General features: G+C 42.1%; 2 protein-coding genes across 8 annotated transcripts in view; one reads left to right on the top strand and one right to left on the bottom strand.

Annotated features, from left to right (window-relative positions):
* Positions 1–3086, top strand: part of LOC120025942 (calcium-dependent secretion activator 1-like) — a 145903-nt gene extending 142817 nt beyond the window's left edge. For all 7 annotated transcript variants that reach the window (XM_038970729.1, XM_038970713.1, XM_038970696.1 and 4 more), the window contains 2 exons: positions 1408–1512; positions 2910–3086. In XM_038970729.1, the coding sequence (XP_038826657.1) occupies positions 1408–1512; positions 2910–3086 (282 nt within the window). The remainder of the gene's footprint in view (positions 1–1407; positions 1513–2909) is intronic.
* A 4284-nt stretch (positions 3087–7370) lies between these two features.
* Positions 7371–26340, bottom strand: part of LOC120021657 (receptor-type tyrosine-protein phosphatase gamma-like) — a 276262-nt gene continuing 257292 nt past the window's right edge. Inside the window, exons 15-28 of the mRNA XM_038965478.1 lie at positions 22855–22946; positions 19925–20021; positions 18879–18961; positions 16978–17112; positions 16447–16754; positions 15177–15312; positions 13742–13888; positions 13435–13528; positions 9579–9655; positions 9039–9167; positions 8635–8781; positions 8128–8270; positions 7801–7936; positions 7371–7517 (exon numbers count right to left, since the gene is read on the bottom strand). Of these exons, the coding sequence (XP_038821406.1) occupies positions 7371–7517; positions 7801–7936; positions 8128–8270; positions 8635–8781; positions 9039–9167; positions 9579–9655; positions 13435–13528; positions 13742–13888; positions 15177–15312; positions 16447–16754; positions 16978–17112; positions 18879–18961; positions 19925–20021; positions 22855–22946 (1871 nt within the window). The remainder of the gene's footprint in view (positions 7518–7800; positions 7937–8127; positions 8271–8634; positions 8782–9038; positions 9168–9578; positions 9656–13434; positions 13529–13741; positions 13889–15176; positions 15313–16446; positions 16755–16977; positions 17113–18878; positions 18962–19924; positions 20022–22854; positions 22947–26340) is intronic.

Genomic DNA, 26340 nt, shown 5'->3' with positions numbered 1-26340 from the left:
CATGACCTTCCACCTCTAAGAGTTATGCCTCAGTCATACTACTATACAACACATACAGCCCACCAACCGCACGCACGCACTCACCCAGCCACCCACGAAGCCACCAAACCCACCTTCCTTCCTGGTCTGCATGCACTGCACGCACATACTATAGGCTCAACGCGACAGTGTGAAGTGGACAGGCATCCATCCGCTAAAATCTGACCTCAAGCGTCAAGCCAAAACCTCCTGACCAACCAGTTATCTCTACAGGACAAAAACAAACCTGGGTACAATCAAATTAGAGCTAGGGCAATTAGACCAATCAAACCAACAAAAGAAACAACCAAGCCAAGTCCAATCCTAGCCCTTCAGGCCTTTCATTCCTGGCCCTGCCTACTCACTCCACATGACTCAAAGTTGATTATTTTTTTCTGGACTTTCGAAGGAGGATGACAGTTTCCTATCTTCCTTGGTTTATCACTCTTCTTCTCTCGTGTGCTGTTCTCTTATAACTTGATCTCTACTATGAATCATCTGGGTCAATCTTATCCTACACTCTGAATGAATGAAACATTCTTCAAATAAGGTATAAGAAAATAGCACAACTGTCTGCTCCTTGCCTGCCTAACCATTTACTCACTTTGTCATTATGATTTCATTTCGGGCAATTGATCGAGTTGAAACGAGACTGTGAAGTTACAGTATGTAGAATGAATGTTCTACGATGTTGTCGTGTTGCTTATATGTATTGAAGAACCTTCACAAGGCTTTAGCGCTGGTCTAGATCATTTGAAGTAAAGCATGTATGATAAATTCAGATCCTCTTACAATATACTGTACAAATGGTATATGGGTATGCCATATTATGTTCAGTTTAGACATTTACCTACTAAGAACAACTTGGCTCTAGTAGATATTTCTGTCCCTGATTGTACTGGAGACAGAAAGTTTGTGCCAGAAAACATGACATTTTACAGTTGTAATGTCTAGCTAGCACTACTAATATACCCTGGCAATTTATTCATCATTTCATTTCTTATTTCTGATTTACTTAGTGCCATGCAGTGCTTGGAAAAATGGGAATTCTGAAATATTTAGTTGGCTTTTTTCGGAAATAAGTATTTTATGCATGTTTCAGTGTGTGTTTTTTTTCTCCACTGCAGAGTGTGTATGTGTGTCTTTTTTTTCTGAAATGTCTGTCTTGTCTTTCCTGGAAAATACTGTGAATGTCTGTGTGTGTTAGGTGTCGGAAAGTACTTCGCTATGTGTTAGTGTGTTTTGCTTGTAAGACGTGTGTATGTGTTCACTAGAGAACATATCAAGTGGCATCTTGATATGCAGAGAGCTCTAGTTTGTGTGTGTTTGTGTTTGCGTCTACGTGTGTGTGTGTTTTGCTGGAGAACGCTGTGTTTGTGTGTGTTGCAGCAATGGTACACAGCCACCATGAACCTGCTGGGGACCTGGCTCACTGAGCGTATGGACCAGCAGCTCCATCTCTACCAGCTCAAGATCCTCATCAGGATCGTCAAGGTAACTCACTGCCAGGGTAGGGGTTGATCATCTGCACTGTAACTCAGCTACTGTAACTATTTTGACACTAGTGTCGCTTTATTTGATGGCAAAATGGGATCATGATTGAAAATGTATGTTGAAAACATGTCAAGGTAACAAAAGCCTTGTGCTCACACTGCAGGCCTTAATGCTCAAATCAGTTTTGGAATACTGACTGTCCAAACAGCAAGTTACAAGTGACAATTGGATTTGTGTGTGTTCAGACTAGTCATTTGCTGTCATGGCTACGCTAGTTGTCATGGTAATGGCAGGTGTGTGTGTGCAATGGTGTAGGCTGATTGGTCGTGGTGGTGCTCATGCTTTCTGTCACTCAGAAGTTGTTGAGTAGCAAGCTAATGTGACAACAATGCCTGCCATGGAAGTCTCCCAGGTGCTTTGAATATTTGAAAGCATAGGGTAAGAACACATTTAAAGCCTTAAAGGATAAGAGGATCCAACTTTCAGAACAATAACTAGCATGCTAGCTTTCTAGCACATTCACTCATTTATTTGTAAACAATTAACAAGCTAGTTAGTAGGATTGAGTGGTATTCAGATTTTCATGGCGGCCATATTGTTTCTGTAACATACCGGGGTATACGCTATTACCGAATGTGCACACAAGGGGCGCAATTTTTTTACCGCACAAAAAAGGGTTCTTGATCCAGGAGGGGATTGAATGTCTCTGCTGTAGCCAAGAAGCTGGATCTTGACAGCTAACCACTTAGCTAGCAAGTCAGCAAACCAAATGCACAGCTGGAGCCCTCAGCTGGATATCATTTATTTGACACATCTTAGATTTCTTATAGTTATACTTAACTTATAAACAGTGACGTAGGACACACCCCCGCAACGGTATTGAAAATCATACCGTCAGTATATCGAAATATACCCAGTACGGTATAAACGGTATATCGCCTAAGCCTATTAGTTAGCTACCACATGTTCTTGTCAAACTGTCAGCAGAGTAGCTAGCAAGCAACAAGATATGCAAAATAACAGTCTAAAAAGCAAATTCATCAGATTTGACTGTTCAGACACAAGTTGCATGACCAGGAATCAGATTTGTATGAAATGTGGCTTGATATATCTGATTCCACGTGCTTTTTGGTTGTTCAGACTGCCGGAAAAAGATCCGATTCGAATCTGATATGACAAAAAAATGGGATAGAGTCACTTCAAACTGCCAGCTAAAATGGTATGGTAGGGGTTAATAGTGCATTGTAGAGACCCTCATATCTTTATATTCACTGTCATTGATTATCATGGCATGTAATCTACCTGTAACTCAGTGGCACAAGTTCTTTGTCGAGCCTTTAGCTACTTCATCGCTCTATACTTGCTAATCGCCCTTTTAATCATCCATCTCCTTGTAGAAAAAGTACCGTGACTTCCGTCTGCAGGGGGTGCTAGACTCCACCCTGAACAGTAAGATGTATGACACGGTGAGGAACAGGCTGACCCTGGAGGAGGCCAACGCGTCCATGAAAGAGGGAGGCATGGGGGGCATCTCCATGAAGGACAGCGACGAAGAGGACGAAGACGATGACTAGAGCGCAGCGCCGCCCGACCTCAGAACTGACACCGACACCTCCCTTTACCCCCCGTATGACCCCCCCCGTCTCCACTCCCGACCCCCGATCCTCTACTCTCACAACTTTTGACTTAGCCTGGTAACCAATGCATGTATCAACTCTGTTACTCAGACAGCCACGTTAGGTCCTCTTTGTCATCTCAAAATGCCCATGAAGGACCTATAATAAACAATAAAAATAGTAATTACTATACTGAGGAAAAATAATACAAATAAAGATGTTGAAAAAATAAACCATGAATGACAGTTTAGCTGTGTCATGATGAAGATAGCACTGATGATATCTTTGACTCAGTGATTTCTAAATTCATTTCTATGTGTTCCTAAGCAATATGGAGTACCATTTGTTTGACAATGTTGAGTGAGATTATTAGGTGTGTCCCTGTCCAATGCAAACCTATATCGCGCTTCTTTGTTGTATTCTACATTCATTATAATGGTACATTGTTGTGACGATGAGTGTATAGACCCTTTTCTTTGTATTGTCTATCTTTAAGTGGATGCCAACTGCTTCAAACTGAAAATTACCCTTCAAACTGAAAATGAAGTTCAATGCTGTTTAGGATAAACATCTCGTCTACTCACTCTACTGTACTCTCAGCACCATAGTATGTTCTAGACTGTCTGTTCCTCATCTGTGTCAATGCTCTGTGACCTCATAATCTTTCACCCTATCACTAACGAGACATCGTCCAGCAGCCATCTTGAACTAAAATGAGTGGGTATTCTAGAAATGCAATATTCTCAAAGCTCCATTTTGATATCTTGTTGGAGATTATATTTTTCTTTCTACATTGTTGAAACGACCTTGAAACAGGTTCTAATCTATTTTAAATTTAGTTGCACGTTTACAGAGAAAAGAGAGCTGAAAATAAAATGTTTTTCTTTTATTTACCAAAATGAAAGTTGGTCTGTCTTTTTAGTTTTATTACGTATTTGATTAGAATGAGATGTGTGGCATTTCTTTGGGTCTCACTGTTGTTTTGTATATACACCGCTGTACATTGCATTCTGAGCCATCGCTGCATGCCCGTGGGTCCCCACCCTCTCCGAATGCTTTCCGTTTTGTGTGAAAATTAGCTGGTGGATTAATTCTTGCTTTTGCCTTATGAAAGCCAACAGTTGTAATATGCAAGAGCTGTGGCCTCTAAATAAAATTACTGTACAAATACACAATTGTTCTCTTTGTGTCATTTATACAAGATGTAAATTACCTATTTGACCCAGGGAAAGGGGACATGAAATGTTTTCAACCTGCACACTGAGAAACACCAAAGTGCATAATGGCGAGGTTAGGGATAACTGTCAACCAACTACTGACAACCAGCAGAGGGCAACATTGTGACCATAGAACTGCCCTTGAGGGGTTAACAACTATAGAAACGGGCTCATAAAAGCAGAACAATGAGAACCCTGCCTCATACTACGGTAAATCTCACACAAATAGACAACACCAGGATGAAGTACATCAAAACCCATACTTTATTTAATGTATAGCAATACAATTTACATATTAAATAACACTATTACACTATAATAATATTATATCATATGACAGTACCATAGTAATACAACACCGTGGCACTATCATACAATGACAATATAATAAATGGACCAAACCATTTAATTTCTTCACGTTTACAAAATCGAACAACTGCTGAACTTGCTTATATGGGTTGAGGAGGCAAACTTTACTCAGTGACTCCTGGGATCTTGTTCATCCATAGCACACACTGGTCTGATGTAGTCTATAGCAAAAGTCTGATATTCAAAATGGGGAGGAATAACATATTCTTGACCCCGAGAGAAAAACAAATGATTTACGGTGAACATCCCAAATGGTATCCTATTCCCTACTGTATATAGGGCACCTCTTTTGATCAAATGTAGGGCACTATATAGATAATAGGATGCCATTTTAGAAGCAGTCATGGACTTGAGTTGGAAGGTGATGGCAGTCTACTTGTATCCATGGAGACATGATTCCTACATACTCACCACGAATACAATGAGTGAGAGGAGGATAATGTTACGAAGAAAAAGGCTTCATATGAAAATAAAGGTCTATAATGATCACACAGCAAAGATTATAACGTCCAAGAAGACTGATCCTTGAAGTAAAATATGTACATACCTTCGAAATAGGAAATTACACTCATGTTATAAATGAAATGTATAAAGAGTAACGTTAATAATAATGATTGAGATACATTTAAAAGTTACACATGCAAAACAAATGGTTGTTTGCTGCCAATAACGGTTTCCCATTGTGACAAATAAGCATGTAATAAGTCAGGACTTTTCTCCAAATGTCGGAGAGTTGTGACCTCATTTAAGAAGCTTCTCGTCGAGAGAGAAGAGAGAAAAAAAAAAGTAAACTACAGCATCTATGTATAAGTACAGGGTATAGCTACAGGGTACAGTATGAATGAGTAAAATAGATACTATTGTTGTTTGGTGTAGGGGTTAGTTAAAATCCAGTTCAAACATAATTTCACATGGTGAAGTATGGACTTACACCATGGACTTTCATTAGGATGAACGCTTCATGTGACTGATCGTTGTCCGAGACACATTCTGAGAACTTTGTGGTAACATTGCAACAACCATGTAACAATACAATGTTTTAGTCCAACAATGGTCCAACAACTTTCTTGTTGCAATTTTCAACCACGTCTTTGGTTATAACGAAAGAAAAACACTCCCCCCTCGAGATGATGTTAAGACTACGAGAACTCCATTCATTTGGTAAGATGAAAGCTGTATTTTATGAAGTAAACTTTATATTAAGTAAAACAGTTGATGCAAGATAAGCCACATGTAGAGCTAGCTGGGTTGGACAAAATGGGCACTATGGGTCTTGATCCACACAAGGCGAGAGGGGGAATGATATACAGTACACAAAACCAGCTGCTTACTTTGATCAAGGATACAGTCATATATATTACAAAACAATATAAATCTTAATATAAAGCAATAAATGTTCACAGTAGTTGTAATACTACTTTAAAAAAAATCTAAGTAATGGGTAAAATTAACAAATAGGAATGGGGATATTTGGGTAATATAGTTATAATATGTATAAGTAACATAGCATCTCTACAGATGAACTTTTTCCTTGGATAAGGTGGGGTTTCCAAAATAAGTGTTGGCCAGATGATAGTGATGCAATGCATGTTGGGTGAGCTGTACTGTAATAAAATGTACTGAACTGGGATGGTCTGTATTAAGAAATCTATTGGCCTGGAAGATCATGTTGACCTGTAGGGTCGTCCTTGGTCTTCACTGTTCATTCATTCATTGGGGTAAAAGTTTTTTTCTTTGCCACAATCCAAAAAGGGTTCCAATGCAGGTAGTGGAGCGTGGAGCCAGGGTCTAGCTAACTGTACTGTATTATCTAACAGGGTTTCAGGCAGTAACACTGAAAGTATAGTGCAAACTGGACAGAGCTTCTTTCCTTTCCCACACGTGAAACAACTTAAACAGGTCGAAACCCTCAGCAGGATAACAATTAAGACAAAAATAATGAAGAAACAAATAAATATCAAAAAACATTATATCATCAGTGTAAAAAAAGGTAATCAGGTTACCGGTATTCATTTAACCAATAGTTCTGGCAAAAAAAGGCCTCGGGAAAGTCCGCCAAAGTTATCTCCGTTTCTCAGAGTTGTACAAATTAAGTGCCTTCGGGTGGTGGTGTGAGCTACGGTGTGGTCATTCAGACTAATGACTCCAGTCAGACCAGTAACCAGTCAGACCAGTAACCAGTCAGACCAGTAACCAGTACAACCGGTCAGACCAGTAACCAGTCAGACCAGTACAACCAGTAACCAGTCAGACCAGTAACCAGTCAGACCAGTACAACCAGTAACCAGTCAGACCAGTAACCAGTCAGACCAGTAACCAGTCAGACCAGTACAACCAGTAACCAGTCAGACCAGTACAACCAGTAACCAGTCAGACCAGTACAACCAGTCAGACCAGTAACCAGTACAACCGGTCAGACCAGTAACCAGTCAGACCAGTACAACCAGTAACCAGTCATACCAGTACAACCAGTCAGACCAGTAACCAGTCAGACCAGTACAACCAGTCAGACCAGTACAACCAGTCATACCAGTAACCAGTCATACCAGTAACCAGTCATACCAGTAACCAGTCAGACCAGTAACCAGTCAAACCAGTAACCAGTCAAACCAGTAACCAGTCAAACCAGTAACCAGTCAAACCAGTAACCAGTCAGTCAGACCAGCGACTCCATGCTCTCTGCAGGGTCTGATTCGTCCATTATGACAACCACTCCATTAGTGTCCATGTAGAGGGGGCACATCCCACTATCTCTGCTGCTCACCAGGCTCAGCATGGCCTTGTACAGGTACTGATAGTGCTCCTGGAGAGACAGAGAGACACAACGAGAGGGGAGGACAGAGAGACAGGTTAACACAACAGTTAATATTGACAAATGTTGCAACTTCAAATGTTACTTCTAGGTCTAAGATTGGTGACATGTTGAGAAGTCATGTCAGAACGAGCAATGACAATCACCATGTTACACAGACTGGAAGTGATTTTTGTTCCTATGACTGAATGGAGATGTTGCAAGAAGTTAGTTATTGACAATTGCTGATTATTAACAGCACCAATCCTCCTGGCGGGGTCACGGTTGAACTCACAACGTCTGTGAAGACTCCTGGCCTCATGAGGTTGATCATCTTAGCCACCTGATAGACATCCACAGCCCCTTCACTCTCCAGCTGCTGAGACAGGGTGGTGAGGGCACACAGAGTCCCCGCAGACACTGCCCCAAACCTACCAGGGACAGAGAGGGACATCTTGATACCAATTGAGCAATGTGTCCATGCCCCGAAGAATTCAGGCTATTCTGGAGGCAAGGGGGGGGGGGGTCGACCCGGTTCTAGATGGGTGTACCTAATAAACTGGACACTGAATGCACAGTACCTACGCACGCACTCAAGCGCACACACACCAGGCCCACTTACTCATCGTGTATGATGGTGGGTCCGTCTCGTGTCATTGCCTCCTCTTTGATGACGTTGATGAGCTCGAAGGTGCTGCTGAGAGGAGCATCTGGGTTCGGCCATTTAGGGCACTGGAAATGTCTTACCTCCAGGACATAGTCATCCTGTTAGAGAGAGGGAGACATATTACAGTCAGACACAACTAGGACAATGACAATACAGTACCACTACTGCAGGCCAGTACTCTAGTTTAACTTAAGCCCAATGTGATTACACTTAATACAAACAAATTTGGAATAACAACCTTCCCCTAAATGTCTTCAATTACAGTACCCTAGTTTAGCTAGAGCCTATCTGAAAACGTATGGGCTCAACCAAGGCCCAGTCCCACTGGTCCTACCTCTAAGGACCACCCCGAGACAACCATGGACCTTCTATCTGCGTACCGGCATAACGGTCTAAGAGGTTTTTATACACTGAGAGGTTACCTGTGAGGGGTGAAAGGTCAACGATGAAGGGTTACTGTACCTGCGTGGCCTCCAGTATAAAATCGTGGATGATGATCTGTTCTTCGTTGGAGAGACACAATCTGTCCTTGCTGATCAGGGTGACGGTGAAGGCTAGGCAGTTCATCGCCTCCTCTCTGCTTGGCCAGTACACAAACTCATCCTCAGCCTAGATACACATACGACAACACAGGCACACAGGTTAGATGAGTGTATATATATATATATATATATATATATATATATATATATATGTGTGTAAGCAGGTCCATACTGTACTGTGCTGGCTTGGATATTTTATTTTCATATATTCCTTTTCAGCACTGATGCATAACCAGGCAAGGACAGTACAGTTTTACTTGACTAAGTAGGGTGAAAAGCATAAGAGACTTATGTTATAACCTGCTGGCCAGCTACTCTACTCACCAAACCGTGGTTGTCAGCAAGCATGACGATGATCTGGGCGTTGTGGTCCCAGATCATTCTCCAGAAGTCTGTGGTGGTGTGGGGCAAAGGATGCTGGGTAATGATGAACTCATTACTCCTGTAGTAACCCTGCATGGCCAAAGGTTGAAGGTCAACATGTTAGCAGTCATACATAGTCAACAGCTCTCACAAAATCTTCTATAACATTATTAACCAATTACATTCACAGTGTCTGAACACCAGAAGGAATGTACGGTATTGTGTCTGTTAGGACTTACATTTCATATCAATGAGTTTTAAAGGTTACTGTCTTGATCGTGATGTACTGTGTACAGGCCCTTGCCTCAGTTTCTCAGTATGAATTATTCTTTATGATAAATGGTGGACTGTTATTCATTAAGTGGCGTCACACAATAACAGTAAAACATGCAGGGTAATTATAATCATCAAGGGAACAGAACATGTCATTATGTTCAGACACAACTATCAGACAGACAGGGTGGACAGGAGATGTGTGTGTGTGGTATAGCAGTATCATACCATTATGTAGGAGGCATTGATGTAGTCTGTGCCTTTCATTCCAAGGAGAGGGGCCAGTCCTACTCGAGCTCGTTCCGCTAGAGAGGGAGACAAAACACATGCATTCAATCACACAACTAGCCTTGTGGCGCCATTGTACTGTACAGTACTAACTAATAATGCACATATCACATGTCTGGACTACTGCAACTCTCTGTTGGTTGGACTCCCTGCTTGTGCCATCAAACCCCCGCAACTTATCTAGAATGCCACAGCGCGCCTGGTGTTCAACCTTCCCAAGTCCTCCCATGTCACCCCGCTCCTCTGCCCCCTCCACTGGCTGCCAGTCGAAGCTTGCATCCACTACAAGAGCACAGTGCTTGCCTACAGAGGAACTGTCCCTACCTACCGCCAGGCTATGATCAAAACCTACACAGCCATCTCAAGCCCACAGTTCTTGTACCACTGGTCTCTTGGTCGTTCTACCCGTACCTCTTCATAGAGTATCTTAAATTAATCCCATTACCCCTCCCCCTTACAAAAAAAAATTATAATAAAACATAACATGTATTTTCCATCTAGCACTGACCTTGCTGATAGCCACTTTATTGAGGGAAAATGTACATACTACGACTGTGATATGTGGTTGTCCCACCTAGCTATCTTAAGAGGAGTGCACTAACTAAGTCGCTCTGGATAAATGATTAAAATGTCAATATCAACTATAAGCTACACACTGTTTCAACTACTGTGCTTTTGCTATGGCAGGATTCCCCAAATCATGGCCTGGCCCAAGGGTAGTTTTATTTGTCCCCCCAAGATTTCTGAGCAAAAAAATGGTTGGACATAAAAGACTGTAAAAACACCAGGAAAGCAGTTGGAAATCTGTTCTAAGTATTCCCACTGATAAGAGAGAGAAACGTGATTATACAGTTGAGGTCGGAAGTTTACATAAACCTTAGCCAAATACATTTAAACTCAGTGTTTCACAATTCCTGACATTTAATCCTAGTAAAAATTCCCTGTTTTAGGTCAGTTAGGATCACCACTTTATTTTAAGAATGTGAAATGTCAGAATAATAGTAGAGAGAATGATTTATTTCAGCTTTTAATTCTTTCATCACATTCCCAGTAGGTCAGATTAGTATTTGGTAGCATTGCCTTTAAATTGTTTAACTAGGGTCAAACATTTCAGGTAGCCTTCCACAAGCTTCCCACAATAAGTTGGGTGAATTTTGGCCCATTCCTCCTGACAGAGCTGGTGTAAATCAGTCAGGTTTGTAGGCCTCCTTGCTCGCACACGCTTTTTCAGTTCTGCCCACACATTTTCTATATGATTGAGGTCATGGCTTTCTGATGGCCACTCCAATACCTTTACTTTGTTGTCCTTAAGCCATTTTGCCACAACTTTGGAAGTATACTTGGGGTCATTGTCCATTTGGAAGACCCATTTGCGACCAAGCTTCAACTTCCTGACTGATGTCTTGAGATGTTGCTTCAATATATCCAGATAATTTTCCTGCCTCATGTTGCCATCTATTTTGTGAAGTGCATCAGTCCCTCATGCAGCAAAGCACCCCCACAACATCATGCTGCCACCCCCGTGCTTCATGGTTGGGATGGTGTTCTTCGACTTGCAAGCCTCCCCCTTTTTCCTCCAAACATAACGATGGTCGTTATGGCCAAACACTTCTATTTTTGTTTCATCAGACCAGAGGACATTTCTCCAAAAAGTACAATCTTTGTCCCCATGTGCAGTTGCAAAGCATAGTCGGGCTTTATTATGGCGGTTTTGGAGCAGTGGCTTCTTCCTTGCTGAGCGGCCTTTCAGGTTATGTCGGTATAGGAGTCGTTTTACTGTGGATATACATAATTTTGTACCTGTTTCCTCCAGTATCTTCACAAGGTCCTTTGCTGTTGTTCTGGGATTGATTTGCACTTTTAGCACCAAAGAATTCGCACCACCAGAATGAGTCTCCTTCCTGAGCAGTATGACGGCTGTGTGGTCCCATGGTGTTTATACTTGCGTACTATTGGTGTACAGATGAATGTGGTACCTTCGGGTGTCTGGAAATTGCTCCCAAGGATGAACCAGACTTGTGGAGGTCTACAATTGTTTTTCCGAGGTCTTGGCTGATTTCTTTTGATTTTCCCATGATGTCAAGCAAAGAGGCACTGAGTTTGAAGGTAGGCCTTGAAATACATCCACAGGTTCACCTCCAATTGACTCAAATGATGTCAATTAGCCTATCAGAAGCTTCTAAAGCCATGACATAATTTTCTGGAGTTTTCCAAGCTGCTTAAAGGCACAGTCTTGTGATATAATTCACTGTATCACAATTCTGTGACTGTAAGTGAAATAATCTGTCTGTAAACAATTGTTGGAAAAATTACTTGTGTCATGCACAAAGTAGATATCCTAACAGACTTGCCAAAACTACAGTTTGTTAACCTTTTTGGTGCAGGGGTCCTGCTAACGACCCACCTCGACAACATCCGGTGAAATTGCAGAGCGCCAAATTCAAAATACAGAAAACGTAATATTAAACCTTCATGATAATACAAGTGTCATACATGATTCTTTAGCTTAGAATCTTGGCAATCTAATAGCATCGTCGGATTTCAAGAAGGCTTTACGGCAAAAACACAGCATTCGATTATCTGAGGTCAGTGCCCCACAACAGCATATTATCCAAACAAGCACAGGCATCACAAAATCCCAAATAGCAATAAAATAAGTGACTTACCTTTTGTGATTGCGATCAGAGGAAGATCTTCAGAGTCCCAGGAACACAATGAATGGTCGTTTTTAATCGATAAATTCCTTCTTTATATCCCAAATAGTCCGTTTAGTAGGCGTCATTGAATTCAGTAATACACCCGTTCAGAATGCAGACATAGGAGTTCCAAAAGTTCATCCAAACAAATCAAACGACATTTCTAAATCATTATTAGGTACTCTAATATCTAAATTAACAATAATATTTCATACGGAGCAAACTATTTTCAATAGGAAAGGAAAATAACGCAGCACGCTCCCTCGGTCATGCGCGCAATGAGACTAGTTTTGCCATGGGACTTCCTGAGGATAAACAACTATTCCTTGTTGGGTTTTCAGAATACAAGCCTGAAACCATGTATAAAGACTGTTGACATCTAGTGGAAGCCATAGGAACTGCAATTTGGGAGGCGGGAGTCTTTGGTTTCAATAGCTTAAGCTTGGAATTGGCTGGCAGGCCAACAGAAAAAAAATTGGTCCTCGGGTTTTCACCTGCCAAATCAGTTCTGTTATACTCCCAGACATACTTTTAATGGTTTTAGAAACTTTAGAGTGTTTTCTATCCAATACTACCATGTATATGCATATCCTAGCTTCTGGGCCTGAGTAACAGGCAGTTTACTTTGGACACCTCAGTCATCCAAAATTCCAAATACTGCCCCCTATCCCTAACAAGAAATTTGTGGAGTGGTTGAAAAACGAGTTTCAAAGACTCCAACCTAAGTTTATGTAAACTTCCGGCTTCAACTGTATACAAACGTAAGCAAGGTTTGAAATGATTATGTTTTAGTCAAATATATTCATTTTTTTAATTCATACGGGCAATTTGCAGTCAACGAATTATTTGTACTCATGTTCCGGGCCCCCGACCATCTGCTCAAGAAAAAATCAGCCCGCGGCTGAATCTACCCTATGGCGTTGTCACATGGTGGGTTGAAACATCTCATACACTCTATTTCTATAGCCTAATGTCTCAGGCGAACTGGCAAAGCATGAAACATCTTCTCACTCACTGCATATGCTTCAGTAGTTGGTGGTTCATTGACTAGAGAAATGGATAATATAGCCTAGACTACTATCTAGAAATACTGTACTCACATGGAACCACTGAGGAGTTGCGGTTCTTCTCCTTGTTGCATTCTTTCTGGGCGCTGAAGCACTCTATGAAGTGGGTGTTACACTGGGTCAGCAGCTGGAGAGACAGCGGGGGAAGAAGAGTTGGATCAGATCACTAGAACAACATCTAGTGAATGGATATGAATGGGCATCAATGTATACTTGGTGGTATTATAATGGCTGGGTGACAATGTCTACCTACAATCTTTAGTACAGCCCTTCAACTCTCTAAGGATGCTATTCATTACATAAGTAGTATGTAAATGACTATGCTGATATATAGGCTCACTCTGAACTGCTTGTCGAGGCGCGTGCGGCCCCCCAGGCCAGGGGTGAGGATGCTGTTGACGTAACCATGGAGCTGACAAGCGGGTACCTCTGTCTCACTGCCCAGGATGGCCTCCATCAGGGCATCATGGATGAACACGTACTGCTCCTATGATCCAGGGGGAAGGGCAGAGGGAGGAGGAAGATACACTACATGACCAAAAGTATGTGGACACCTGCTTGTTGAACATCTCATTCCAAAATCATGGACATTAATATTGGGTTGGTCCCCCCCTTTGCTGCTGTAACAGCATCCAGTCTTCTGGGAAGACTTTCCACTAAATGTTGGAACATTGCTGCAGGGACTTGCTTCCATTCTGCCACAAGAGCATTAGTGAGGTTGGGCACTGATGTTTGGCGATTAGGCCTGGCTCACAGTTGGCGTTCCATTTCATCCCTAAGGTGTTCGATGGGGTTGAGGTCAGGGCTCTGTGCAGGCTAGTCAAGTACTTCCACACCGATCTCGACAAACCATTTCTGATTGGACTTTGCTTTGTGCACGGGGCATGTCATGCTGAAACAGGAAAGGGCCTTCCCCAAACTGTTGCCACAAAGTTGGAAGAACAGAATCGTCAGAATGTCATTGTATGCTGTAGAATTAAGATTTCTCATCACTGGAACTAAGGGGCCTAGCCCGAACCATGAAACACAGCCCCAGACCATTATTCCTCCTCCACCGAACTTTACAGTTGGTTCTAGGCATTGGGGCAGGTAGCCTGTGTGCGGCAGCTCGGCCATAGAAACCCATTTCATGAAGCTCCCGAAGAACAGATCTTGTGCTGGCGTTGCTTCCAGAGGCAGTTTGGAACTCGGTAGTGAGTGTTGCAACCGAGGACAGACGATATTAACACGCTAGGCACTTCAGCACTTGGCGGTCCGGTTCTGTGAGCTTGTGTGGCCTACCACTTTGCAGCTGAGCCGTTGTTGCTCCTAGACATTTCCATTTCACAATAACAGCATTTACAGTTGACCAGGGCAGCTCTGGCAGGACAGAAATTTGACAGTGCCACGTTGAAAGTCACTGAGCTCTTCAGTAAGACCATTCTACTGCCAATGTTTGTCTATGGAGGTTGCATGGCTGTGTGCTTCTGTCATCAATGTGTGTGACTGAAATAGCCAAATCCACTCATTTGAAGGGATGTCCACATACTTATGTATATATAGTAATCTCTTGCTTGCATAACATTATACCTAAAAGAGGTGAATCTCTTTGACAGTTACTGTAGCTGTATGCACACTGTAGGTGTATGTGAGGTGTCATTTGTCTCTCACACACACACACACACACACACACACACACACACACACACACACACACACACACACACACACACACACACACACACACACACACACACACACACACACACACACACACACACACACACACACGTTACCTCTGTCTGAACCAGGTAGTTGCGTTGCGTGCGGATGTGTTTGAGAAAGCCCCAGACGTTGACTATGCTCTTGTCTTTGATCTGCTGCAGCATGCTGTCGATGACGATGTATGTCCCTGTCCGCCCGACTCCAGCACTACACAACCAAAACATAGTATGTTACCTACTAACTACCACAGGAGACCCAAAGAGGGAGTTGTATTACTGTTCTAACCCAAAGCCATGACTTCAATGAGCAAACTAGTACTCATTGTGTTTCTTATAATTTCTTATGAGGAAGATGATTTTGTGCACGAGGATAGTGGTTTTCTGCAGTAAGCTTGGTCGGAATCGATAGCTGTGCTCGAATACTCATACTAACCACACTAACCATACTATTTTGTGACGTAAATTGAGTATGTAGTATGCTTATTGGTCATTGTATGTATTTAGTTAGTATGCCAAAAGTTCCCGGATGTTGTACTACATTTGCCAAAAATCGAGGTATACAAGCAGTGAACACTATTTCAGTGCTTTTAGGGCCCATAATGCAATTCTTTAGAAATTGGCCGTGGCTTCACAACATTTTCAGATTTGAAGAAAATGGCGGAAAATATGCAGCCGAAGTCCGACGAGAGCGGAAAACAAATGTAAGTACAAAAAGTAAATATTAATTGCATTAACTAATTATGACAAATATTAAGAAAATGTTGAGCAATGTAATAAAAAAGTTATGACTTTTCAAATAAGTTATGTTACACGCTATGTTGGCTGACAATTTGTTAGCTACACTTGCCTTACGAACCGCATAGCATATCATTACAGAAGTTGCTTGTATGTACCGGTATGTTAGCTAGCTACCTAACGTTAGTTGGCTACTAATACATTGAACTTGCCAGTATATTAACTATATGCTATCTAATTAACTACCCACGTTTATTCACTTGATTATTCACTTAATTTTTACCTTAGCTAAGTGGAATAGTCATTGTGCGGTCTCAATGGACATTGTTAATGAGATAAGATGTCTAGCTAGTAATTTGTTATGCTAAGAAGCTAGCAAGAGGTTGCATAGCAACAGCATCAACCTCCGGTAGACAGGTGAAGCGCTAGTACACTTAACTGAAAGGATACTGTTTGTATACAGTATGCTAAAATGAACTAATAGTATATAGTATATACTCATTAAGTATGTAGTATACAGTATGCTAGTATGGGTATTCGAACACAGCTCATGTTTAGAGAACTATAAGAACACTTCATTTTTTATTTGTTTTGAGAGCTATTGTACCTGCAGTGGACTAGGACGGGGCCCATGTCCGGTGTACGTGCTGCAGAGGAGCGCCCTATGAAAGTGAGGACAGGTAGGGTGTACTCCGGCACGCCCATGTCAGGCCACTGGGTGTAGTGATACTGGATCACCATCCGCTCGTTCTGACGCCCCTTTGGGTTGCCCTTCTGACCCTTTTTGACTTTGGTGTTCCGTATAAGGAATCGTCTCAGTGTGTAGCAGGCATGAACGTTAGTACTCTTCAGAGTGACCACAATGTTGCCATACTCCTCAGTGCTCTCTGTGGGCCAGTACTGGTCACATTTCCTCTGTGAAAAAGAACAGCAGTCATCTAATTCCATCTGTGAAAGGCAACAGTATTCATTTTCACATTTTTATCTAGAGCGACTTACAGGAGCAATTAGGGTTAAGTGCCTTGCTCAAGGGCACACCAACATTTTTTCACCTAGTCTGCTCAAGGTTTCTACTGTGAAAAGACAACAGTAACACCTACAGTCAAAATACTGTGAATACCAGAGGGAGGCCACCTACCCTTCCTTTCTCTACCAGGTTAGTGATCATGACGATGATACCAGTGTTCTGTTCCCACACCATCCTCCAGAAGTCCTCGAAAGTGGACTTGAGAGGGCCCTGGGCCGCGATGTAGGCCTTGGGACTGTTGTAACCCTGTTGAGAGGTAATGTGGGGGGGTCAGTAACAGTGGTACACTCACACAGAGTGCAAGTACACATAGGGTGAGTACTAGACAATAAACAATTGAAGTCGGAAGTTTACATACACCTTGGCCAAATGCATTCAAACTCAGTTGTTCACAATTCCTGACATTTAATCCTAGTAAAAATTCCCTGTTTTCGGTCAGTTAGGATCACCACTTTACTTTAAGAATGTGAAATGTCAGAATAATAGTAGAGAATGATTTATTTCAGCTTTTATTTCTTTCATCACATTCCCAGTGGATCAGAAGTTTACATACACTCAATTTGGATTTGGTAGCATTTCCTTTAAATTGTTTAACTTGGGTCAAACGTGTCGGGTAGCCTTCCACAAGCTTCCCACAATAAGTTGGGTGAATTTTGGCCCATTCCTCCTGACAGAGTTGGTGTAACTGAGTCAGGTTTGTAGGCCTCCTTGCTCACACACATTTTTTCAGTTCTGCCCACATATTTTCTATAGGATTGAGGTCAGGGCTTTCTGATGGCCACTCCAATACCTTGACTTTGTTGTCCTTAAGCCATTTTGCCACAACTTTGGAAGTATGCTTAGGGTCATTGTCCAGTTGGAAGACCCATTTGCAACCAAGCTTCAACTTCCTGACTGATGTCTTGAGATTTTGCTTCAATATATCCACATAATTTTCCTGCCTCATGATGCCATCTATTTTGTGAAGTGCACCAGTCCCTCCTGCAGCAAAGCACCCCCACAAAATGATGCTGCCACCTCTGTGCTTCACGGTTGGGATGGTGTTCTTCGGCTTGCAAGCCTCCCCCTTTTTCCTCCAAAAATAATGATGGTCGTTATGGCTAAACAGTTCTATTTTTGTTTCATCAGACCAGAGGACATTTCTCCAAAAAGTATGATCTTTGTCCCCATGTGCAGATGCAAACCGTAGTCTGGCTTTTTTATGGCAGTTTTGGAGCAGTGGCTTCTTCCTTGCTGAGCGGCCTTTCAGGCTATGTCGATATTGGACTCGTTTTACTGTGGATATAGATACTTTTGTACCTGTTTCCTCCAGTATCTTCACAAGGTCCTTTGCTGTTGTTCTGGGATTGATTTGCACTTTTTGCACCAAAGTATGTTCATCTCTAGGAGACAGAACGCGTCTCCTTCCTGAGCGGTATGACGGCTGTGTGGTCCCATGGTGTTTATACTTGCGCACTATAGTTTGTACAGATGAACGTGGTACCTTCAGGAGTTTGGAAATTGCTCCCAAGGATGAACCAGAGTTGTGGAGGACTACAATTTCTGGCTGATTTCTTTTGATTTTCCCCTGATGTCAAGCAAAGAGGCACTGAGTTCAAGGTAGGCCTTGAAATACATCCAAAGTTACACCTCCAATTGACTCAAATTATGTCAATTAGCCTATCAGAAGCTTCTAAATCATGACATAATTTTCTGGAATTTCCCAAGCTGTTTAAAGGCACAGTCAACTTAGTGTATGTAAACTTCTGACCCACTGGAATTGTGATACAGTGAAGTATAAGTTAAATAATCTGTGTGTAAAAAATTGTTGAAAAAATTACTTGTGTCATGCACAAGTTGATATCATTACCGACTTGCCAAAACTATAGTTGGTTGAAAAACAAGTTTTAATGACTCCAACCTAAGTATATGTAAACTTCCAATTTCAACTGTATAATGACAGAGAGAACATTGAGCATACATAAAGATGATAAAATGTAAAAGGTACTCAATAAATCAATTTGTTGACTTACATCTACATAGTTAGCGTTGATGAAGTCACTGTGTTTGGCATCTTTTCCAGTCAAGGGTCGTAACTTCACCCTACTGTGATCATCTGTCAACATAGAAAAGGAATGTTAGCCTCATTCTGCATTGCCTTGTTAAGGTCACATGTTAATATGAGCATGAGGTTTGATATCAACAGGCTCAGGGATAATTTCTACAAGCAATCAGACTGTTGAACACTTAATCTGGACTGACCTCCTCAGATTCTCAGCACCTTAGCACGCACAGACACACACATCACAACTGCTGATACCAAACTCCTATTATGATTGCTAAATACAGCACCATTTAAACAATTGCACCCCAACCCCCCCCCCAAAAAAAAAGAAGACACAAATTGTGCCTTCCTGTATTATACTCACTCTATGTCACACCCTGATCTGTTTCACCTGTTGTTGTGATTGTTTCCACCCCCCTGCAGGTGTCGCCCATCTTCTCCATTATCCCCTGTGTATTTATACCTGTGTTCTCTGTTTGTCTGTTGCCAGTTTGTCTTGTTTGTCAAATCAACCAGCGTTTTTCGTCTCAGCTCATGCTTCTCCCCAGTCTCTCTTTTTCTCGCCCTCCTGGTTTTGACCCTTGCCTGTCCCGTCTCTGAGCCCGCCCGCCTGACCACTCTGCCTGCTCTTGACCCTGGGCCTGCCTGCAGTCCTGTACCTTTGCCCCACCTCTGGATTACCAACCACTACTCTGGTTATCGACCCCTGCCTGCCTTGACCTGTCGTTTGCCTGCCCTGTTGCCGTAATAAACATTGTTACTCCGACACAGTCTGCATCTGGGTCTTACCTTCAAACCTGATACACTAATTATGTTTATTCTATTCTACTGTGTCATTTACTTCATGTTCCTATTGTTATCTTTTATTGTTGTTGTTGCATTGTCGAGAAGGAACCTGCAAGTAAGCATTCCATTGGATGATCTATACCATGTGTATCCCGTACATACAACTAATACATCTTGAAACTAACAGGCTGTCAGTGTTGTTTTGAGTGTACAACATAGTGGACTTACAGGCCACGATGTTGATGTATCTGTTTTTGTGCTTGTTGTCAGGGTGATTGGAATGTTCTGCTGTGATCTTCAGGTCCACCGTACAGCGTTGGACCTCCTAGAGAAAGAGAGAGAGAGCAAAGTGGGAGGGAGTTGGGGGAGAGAGGGGGGTGAGGGGTTATAGTTATAGTGGGGTCAGTTATGTGAAGAGATTAAACAACTACTATATATAAATAAACCCTCTATCTAAAATGATTTGTTTTGTTAGGTTCTTATTCATCGGAGTAAGTAACTCACGGACACTAGAGAAGCTTTAACCAAGTTGAATTCTTCCCAATGGTTCTGTACAGCTGTAATACAAACCACCCAACACTTCTCCCATCACAGGTATATGTATTCCCCTTAAGACACTCCTCCTTCTCTCCAATCCTTACATCTTATGGTTCCACAGGAAAAGGGTAGTAAACCTTTATTACTCCCTTCAGGGGATCTGACCTCAACCCCTCCTTCGCCTAGTCCACAGATGTCCATCTGTCTCCCCTATAGCAATCCTTTGATCTCCTCCTGTCCACCTAGCACATTCCACAGCAACTCTGTCTTTCTACAGATCTCACTCCTTAATATACTATGTGTCTGATCCATCATGTCTTTAATATCTCAATGTTCAACATTTCGAATCCAACAGTTTCTAAACAATATTTTTCAGTTCAATGATTTGCTTGAATTGCAATACATACAATACCAGTCAAAAGTTGAACACACCTACTCATCCAATGGTTTTTCTTTATTTTTACTCTTTTCTACATTGTCGAATAATAGTTAAGACATCAAAACGATGAAATAACACATATGGAATTATGTAGTAACCAAAAAAGTGTTAAACAAATCAATATACATTTTATTTTGAGAATCTTCAAAGTAGCCACCCTTTGCCTTTATGACAGCTTTGCACACTCTTGGCGTTCTCTTAACCAGCTTCATGAGGAATACTTTTCCAACAGTCTTGAAGGAGTTCCTACATATGCTGAGCACTTGTTGGCTGCTTTTCCTGCACTCTGCGGTCCAACTCATCCTAAACCATCTCAATTGGGTGGAGGTCGGGTGATTGTGGAGGCCAGGTCATCTGATGCAGCACTCCATCACTCTCCTTCTTGGTCAAATAGCCCTTACACAGCCTGGAGGTGTGTTTTGGGTCATTGTTCTGTTGAAAAACAAATGATAGTCCCACTAAGCGCAAACCAGATGGGATGGCGTATCGCTGCAGAATGCTGTGGTAGCAATGCTGGTTAAGACTGTCTTGAATTCAAAATAAATTGCTGACAGTGTCACCAGCAAAGCACCCCCAAATCATCCCACCTCCTCTTCCATGCTTCATGGTGGGAACCACACATGCGGAGATCATCCATTCACCTACTCTGCGTCACGGCGGTTGGAACCAAAAATCTCCAATTTGAACTCATCAGACCAAAGGACAGAATTCCACCGGTCTAATGTCCATTGGCCCAAGTAAGTCTCTTCTTATTATTGGTGTCGTTCAGTAGTGGTTTCTTTACAGCAATTTTACCATGAAGGCCTGATTCACGCAGTCTCCTCTGAACAGTTGTTGTTGAGATGTGTCTGTTACTTGAACTCTGTGAAGCATTTATTTGGGCTGCAATCTGAGGCTGGTAACTCTAATGAACTTATCCTCTGCAGCAGAGGTAACTATGGGTCTTCCTTTCATGTGGCGGTCCTCATGTTAGCCAGTTTCATCATAGTGCTTGATGGTTTTTGTGACTGCACTTGAAGAAACTTTCAAAGTGCTTGAAATGTTCCACATTGACTGACTTTTATGTCTTAAAGTATTGAGGACTGCCATTTCTCTTTGCTTATTTGAGCTGTTATTGCCATAATATGGACTTGGTCTTTTACCAAATAGGGCTATCTTCTGTATACCACCCCTACCTTGTCACAACACAACTGATTGGCTCAAACGCATTAAGATCGAAAGAAATTCCACAAATTAACTTCTAAGAAGGCACACCTGTTAATTGAAATGCATTCCAGGTGACTACTTCATGAAGCTAGTTGAGATAATGCTAAGAGTGTGCAAAGCTGTCATCAAGGCAAAGCGTGGCTACTTTGAAGAATCTCAAATATATTTTGATTTGTTTAACACTTTGTTGGTTACTACATGACTCCATATGTGTTACTTCATAGTGTTTATGTCTTCACTATTATTATTATACAATGTAGAAAATAGTAAAATAAAGAAAAACCCTGGAATGAGTAGGTGTGTCCAAACTTTTGACTGGTACTGTGCATGATAAGTACTGGGTTTTTATTAGAGGTGGGATTTCTACACATATCTGTCACAGCTAGTCCAGCACCATGTGGCTGCATGTGTGATCTCCGTTTGAATGACCTAGTATGAATAATGTATGTTCACCTTCACCCCACTGGATAACCCCAATTTGACAAGGGCCTCTTGGGGGAAGTGTGTTAGCCTTGTGTCTCAACCCGGTCACAGAGACAGTGTGTTCCTGTCCAGTCAACCAGCAACTAGACCCTTTGTTAATTAACCTTCCTCACACTCAGCCATCTGCTCCACAACACACACACACACACACACACACACACACACACACACACACACACACACACACACACACACACACACACACACACACACACACACACACACACACACACACACACACACACACACACACACACACACACACACACACCTTTCTGCATGAATACATTCTGCACATGTCCTGTACACACTTCGTAATGTTCACACAGACGTAGACAGTAATGTACACCCTTACAGACAACATACACCAGACATATGAGAATAATCAGACACACATCTAGACACACACACTCCTCTTCATCCGAGAGGCAGCCTACTTATCACGCCTCAACAATATTAGAAAGGCGGAGAGAGAAAGTCTTGTGTTTCCTACCTCAAACTCCTCAGAGAAGCCGTGCAGGTTGTTGGAGTAGAGCTCCATGATGTGTTTGATTAACTGCCTGACGGGGATGGCGTCCATGTCATCTGTAGGGAAGACATATCACACTTAGAGAGATGTATGTGGGTGACGTATGTGGGTGACGGTGTGCCTGTGTGTGCCTGTATGTGTGTGTGATTGGGAGAAGAGAAAGAAAGAGAGAAGAGAGAGAGCAGAGAGAGAATAGAGAGAGGAGAGTGCAGAGAGAGAGAGAAGAGAGAGCAGAGAGAGAAAAGAGAGAAAGATAGAGAAAGAGAGGAGAGAGGAGAGAGAGAAAAGAGAGAGTGAATGTGTGTTTTAGCATGACTGTGTGATGAGTTTTCAGAATATACAGTGCCTTCGGAAAAGTATTCAGACCCCGGTGACTTTTTCCACATTTTGTCAATTCTATAATTGATTAAATTCTATAATTGATTAAATCGTTTCCCCCCCTAATCAATCTACACACAATATCCCATAATGCCAAAGCAAAATCAATTTTTTTATAAATGTTTGCTAATTACTTAGTAATTACTTTGTTGATGCACCTTTGGAAGCGACTACAGCCTCAAGTCTTCTTGGGTATGAAGCTACAAGCTTGGCACACCTGTATTTGGGGAGTTTCTCCAATTCTTCTCTTCATGTGCCTTTTACTGAGGAGTGGCTTCCGTCTGGCCACTCTACCATAAAGGCCTGATTTGTGGAGTGCTGCAGAGATGGTTGTCCTTCTGGAAGGTTCTCACATCTCCACAGAGGAACTCTACAGCTCTGTCAGAGTGACCATCAGGTCTTGGTCACCCCTCTGACCAAGGCCCTTCTCCCCGATAAGCTCAGTTTGGACGGGCGGCCAGCTCTAAGAGAGTCTTGGTGGTTCCAAACTTCTTCCATTTAAGAATGATGGAGGGGACTGTATTCTTGGGGACCTTCAATGCTGCAGAAATGTTTTGGTACCCTTCCCCAGATCTGTACCTCGACACAATCCTGTCTTGGAGCTCTACGGACAATTCCTTCAACCTCATGGCTTGTTTATCTCTGACATGCACTGCCAACTGTGGAACCTTTAATAGACAGTTGTGTGCCTTTCCAGATCATATCCAATCAATTGAATTTACCACAGGTGGACTCCAATTAAGTTGTAGGAACATCTCAAAGATGATCAATGGAAAAAGGATGCACCTGAGTTCAAATTCATGTCTCATAGCAAAAGGTCTGAATACTTATGTAAATAAGGTATCTGTTTGTTATATATATTACATTTGCAAAAATTTCTAAAAACCTGTTTTGCTTTGTCATTATGGGGTATTGTATGTAGATTGCTGTGGATTTTTTCAAATTCAATCCATTTTAGAATAAGGCTGTAACGTAACAAAATTCGGAAAAAGTCAAAGGGTCTGAATACTTTCTGAATGCACTGTAAATAACATTATGTTTACAACATCTTCCATATTTCAGACTGACTAATGAAAGGCCAAGTATATTGATGTCCCCTCAGCCTGTATCTATCTCTCAGAGGTACATTACAACGTGTCACTGCTCTCCACTAGTGTGGCACCGCGTGATAAATTAACCAGCGATCTGTGTTCACTGCCTCTCCCACAGACACTTTCAGGGAACAACATACTGTATATGGGGACAAAGTAGGAGTGCTGATCTAGGATCAGGTCATCCCTGTCCATGAAACTGGTCTTAAATCAGAAAATTCCACACAGCGTCCCACTGAGACTAGTAACAACCCCAGTAGTAATGAATTGATTAGCACGCGCGTCACACATCAGACCCCACTGACATCCTCACAGATAAAAAAAAATAATAATTCTGTGGACGCAGCTAGTTTTGTTGTAGTTTATGTTGAGAAGAACACATATTAGCCATGTCACACAGAGCGGTGTGAATGACACCATAGCGAGACAAGCGGACAAAGCCATAATTGTCTAATGTGGGTGTTTAGAGGTGGTGGCATCTGTGTCAGATGAGCCACATCAGTCCCAAATTACCCATTAGTGAGGGGATATGATGGGGATGAGGTGGCCACTGTCACACAGAAAGAGCCATCAGGACAAAGTGTGTGTGTGTGTGTGTTCAGGAAAGAGCAACCAGCTGCTGGGTTTGTCTGCTGCTGCGTGTGTGTGTTGTTACATCCATATTACAGCCAATACACAGATGGGACCACTGGCAGGCAGGCATTCCCTGACTCACTTCATTTGTCAACTGTCTTACATTTGTAAACTAATCAATGGAGTTGATTAAAATACTATGGGCCAATTTGGATTTACTAAACCTCTGCAGATGTGCACACATTTTGCATCTCTTTATTCAGGAGAGAATCTAACAAGAAGGGATATGATGAAAGGGGGAATGAAGATGTATGCACGTGCATGCACACAAACACACCAGATCAGCAGCCCGCTCTCCTTCTGCCTGTTCTCTTCCTAATTAAACCGCTGTCACATAACCTTCCAGTGGGGGGATGGATTTAGCATTTCAGAAGCTGTAAAACAATCACTGTTCTATAAAGCCCACTCGTAAACCTCAACACCCACTTAACACTGTTCTCTGAGCTGGTATACAGACTTGACGGTACAGAAAGAAGCAATTCGTCTCCAGAGAGAGCACATGTGAGAGAGAAAGAGAGAGCGAGAGAGAGAGAAAGAGAGAGAGAGAGAGAGAGAGAGAGAGGAGAGACAATAAAAGCAGAATGGATGGAGTCAATACAGACATCAGCTGTATTCTTTAAGTGAACCATCAGAGCTTGGAAATGGGCTGTCGTGCCTTAGTCTCGAAGAGTCTCTCTGCTCTCTTAAAGGAACGGTATGCACTACGCACGCCACAGCCTTCTTACCATCTTATTGACTAGCTGCCAGTACACTGGGCTCTGAAGTCTCCCAGGGAAGAACCCTCTCATATCACCCCTAATAGAGCAGTCACAAGCGCCTGTACATGCACTGAGTAGTTGAGTGGCTGAGTGAAGACTTAATCAAGCTAAAACAGAGGTAGATTGGCCCAATCAAAAGTATTGGACTAACACTATGTATCCTATCTTCAAGAACATGAGCAGATACTGACTGACAAAGATCAAGATTTGAGTTGTTTTGCACCTTACTTGTGGAATAATCTTCAAAACTCTCTAAAAGTGGATGTTTTGGTGCCTCTAGGGATATTCAGACTGACTGATGACATTTTTACTGAAGTTTGTTTTCTTTGATTGTGTTTTGTATATCTGTTTTGCTTTTGTAATATGTGTATATTTTTGCAATTACAGGGCTCATCTGAAAAATAGTCTTTGGTCTCAGAATGACTCCCTGTCAAAATAAAGGTTAAATAAAAAATGTTTAAAAAAACATTGCCACTAGTTTTCACTGAATTAGTGAGTCTAAATGATCAAATCCACCATGATGAGACCACATGGGAGCGTATCAGAGCTAGTTTTCCAGTCAGATGACTTTGTTCTTCCTCTCCGTTGAC

This window comes from Salvelinus namaycush, chromosome 2 (assembly GCF_016432855.1).
Source record: "Salvelinus namaycush isolate Seneca chromosome 2, SaNama_1.0, whole genome shotgun sequence".
NCBI lineage: Eukaryota > Metazoa > Chordata > Actinopteri > Salmoniformes > Salmonidae > Salvelinus > Salvelinus namaycush.
The sequence above is the reverse complement of the archived record's forward strand: the minus strand, read 5'-3'. Positions and strand labels throughout refer to the sequence as shown.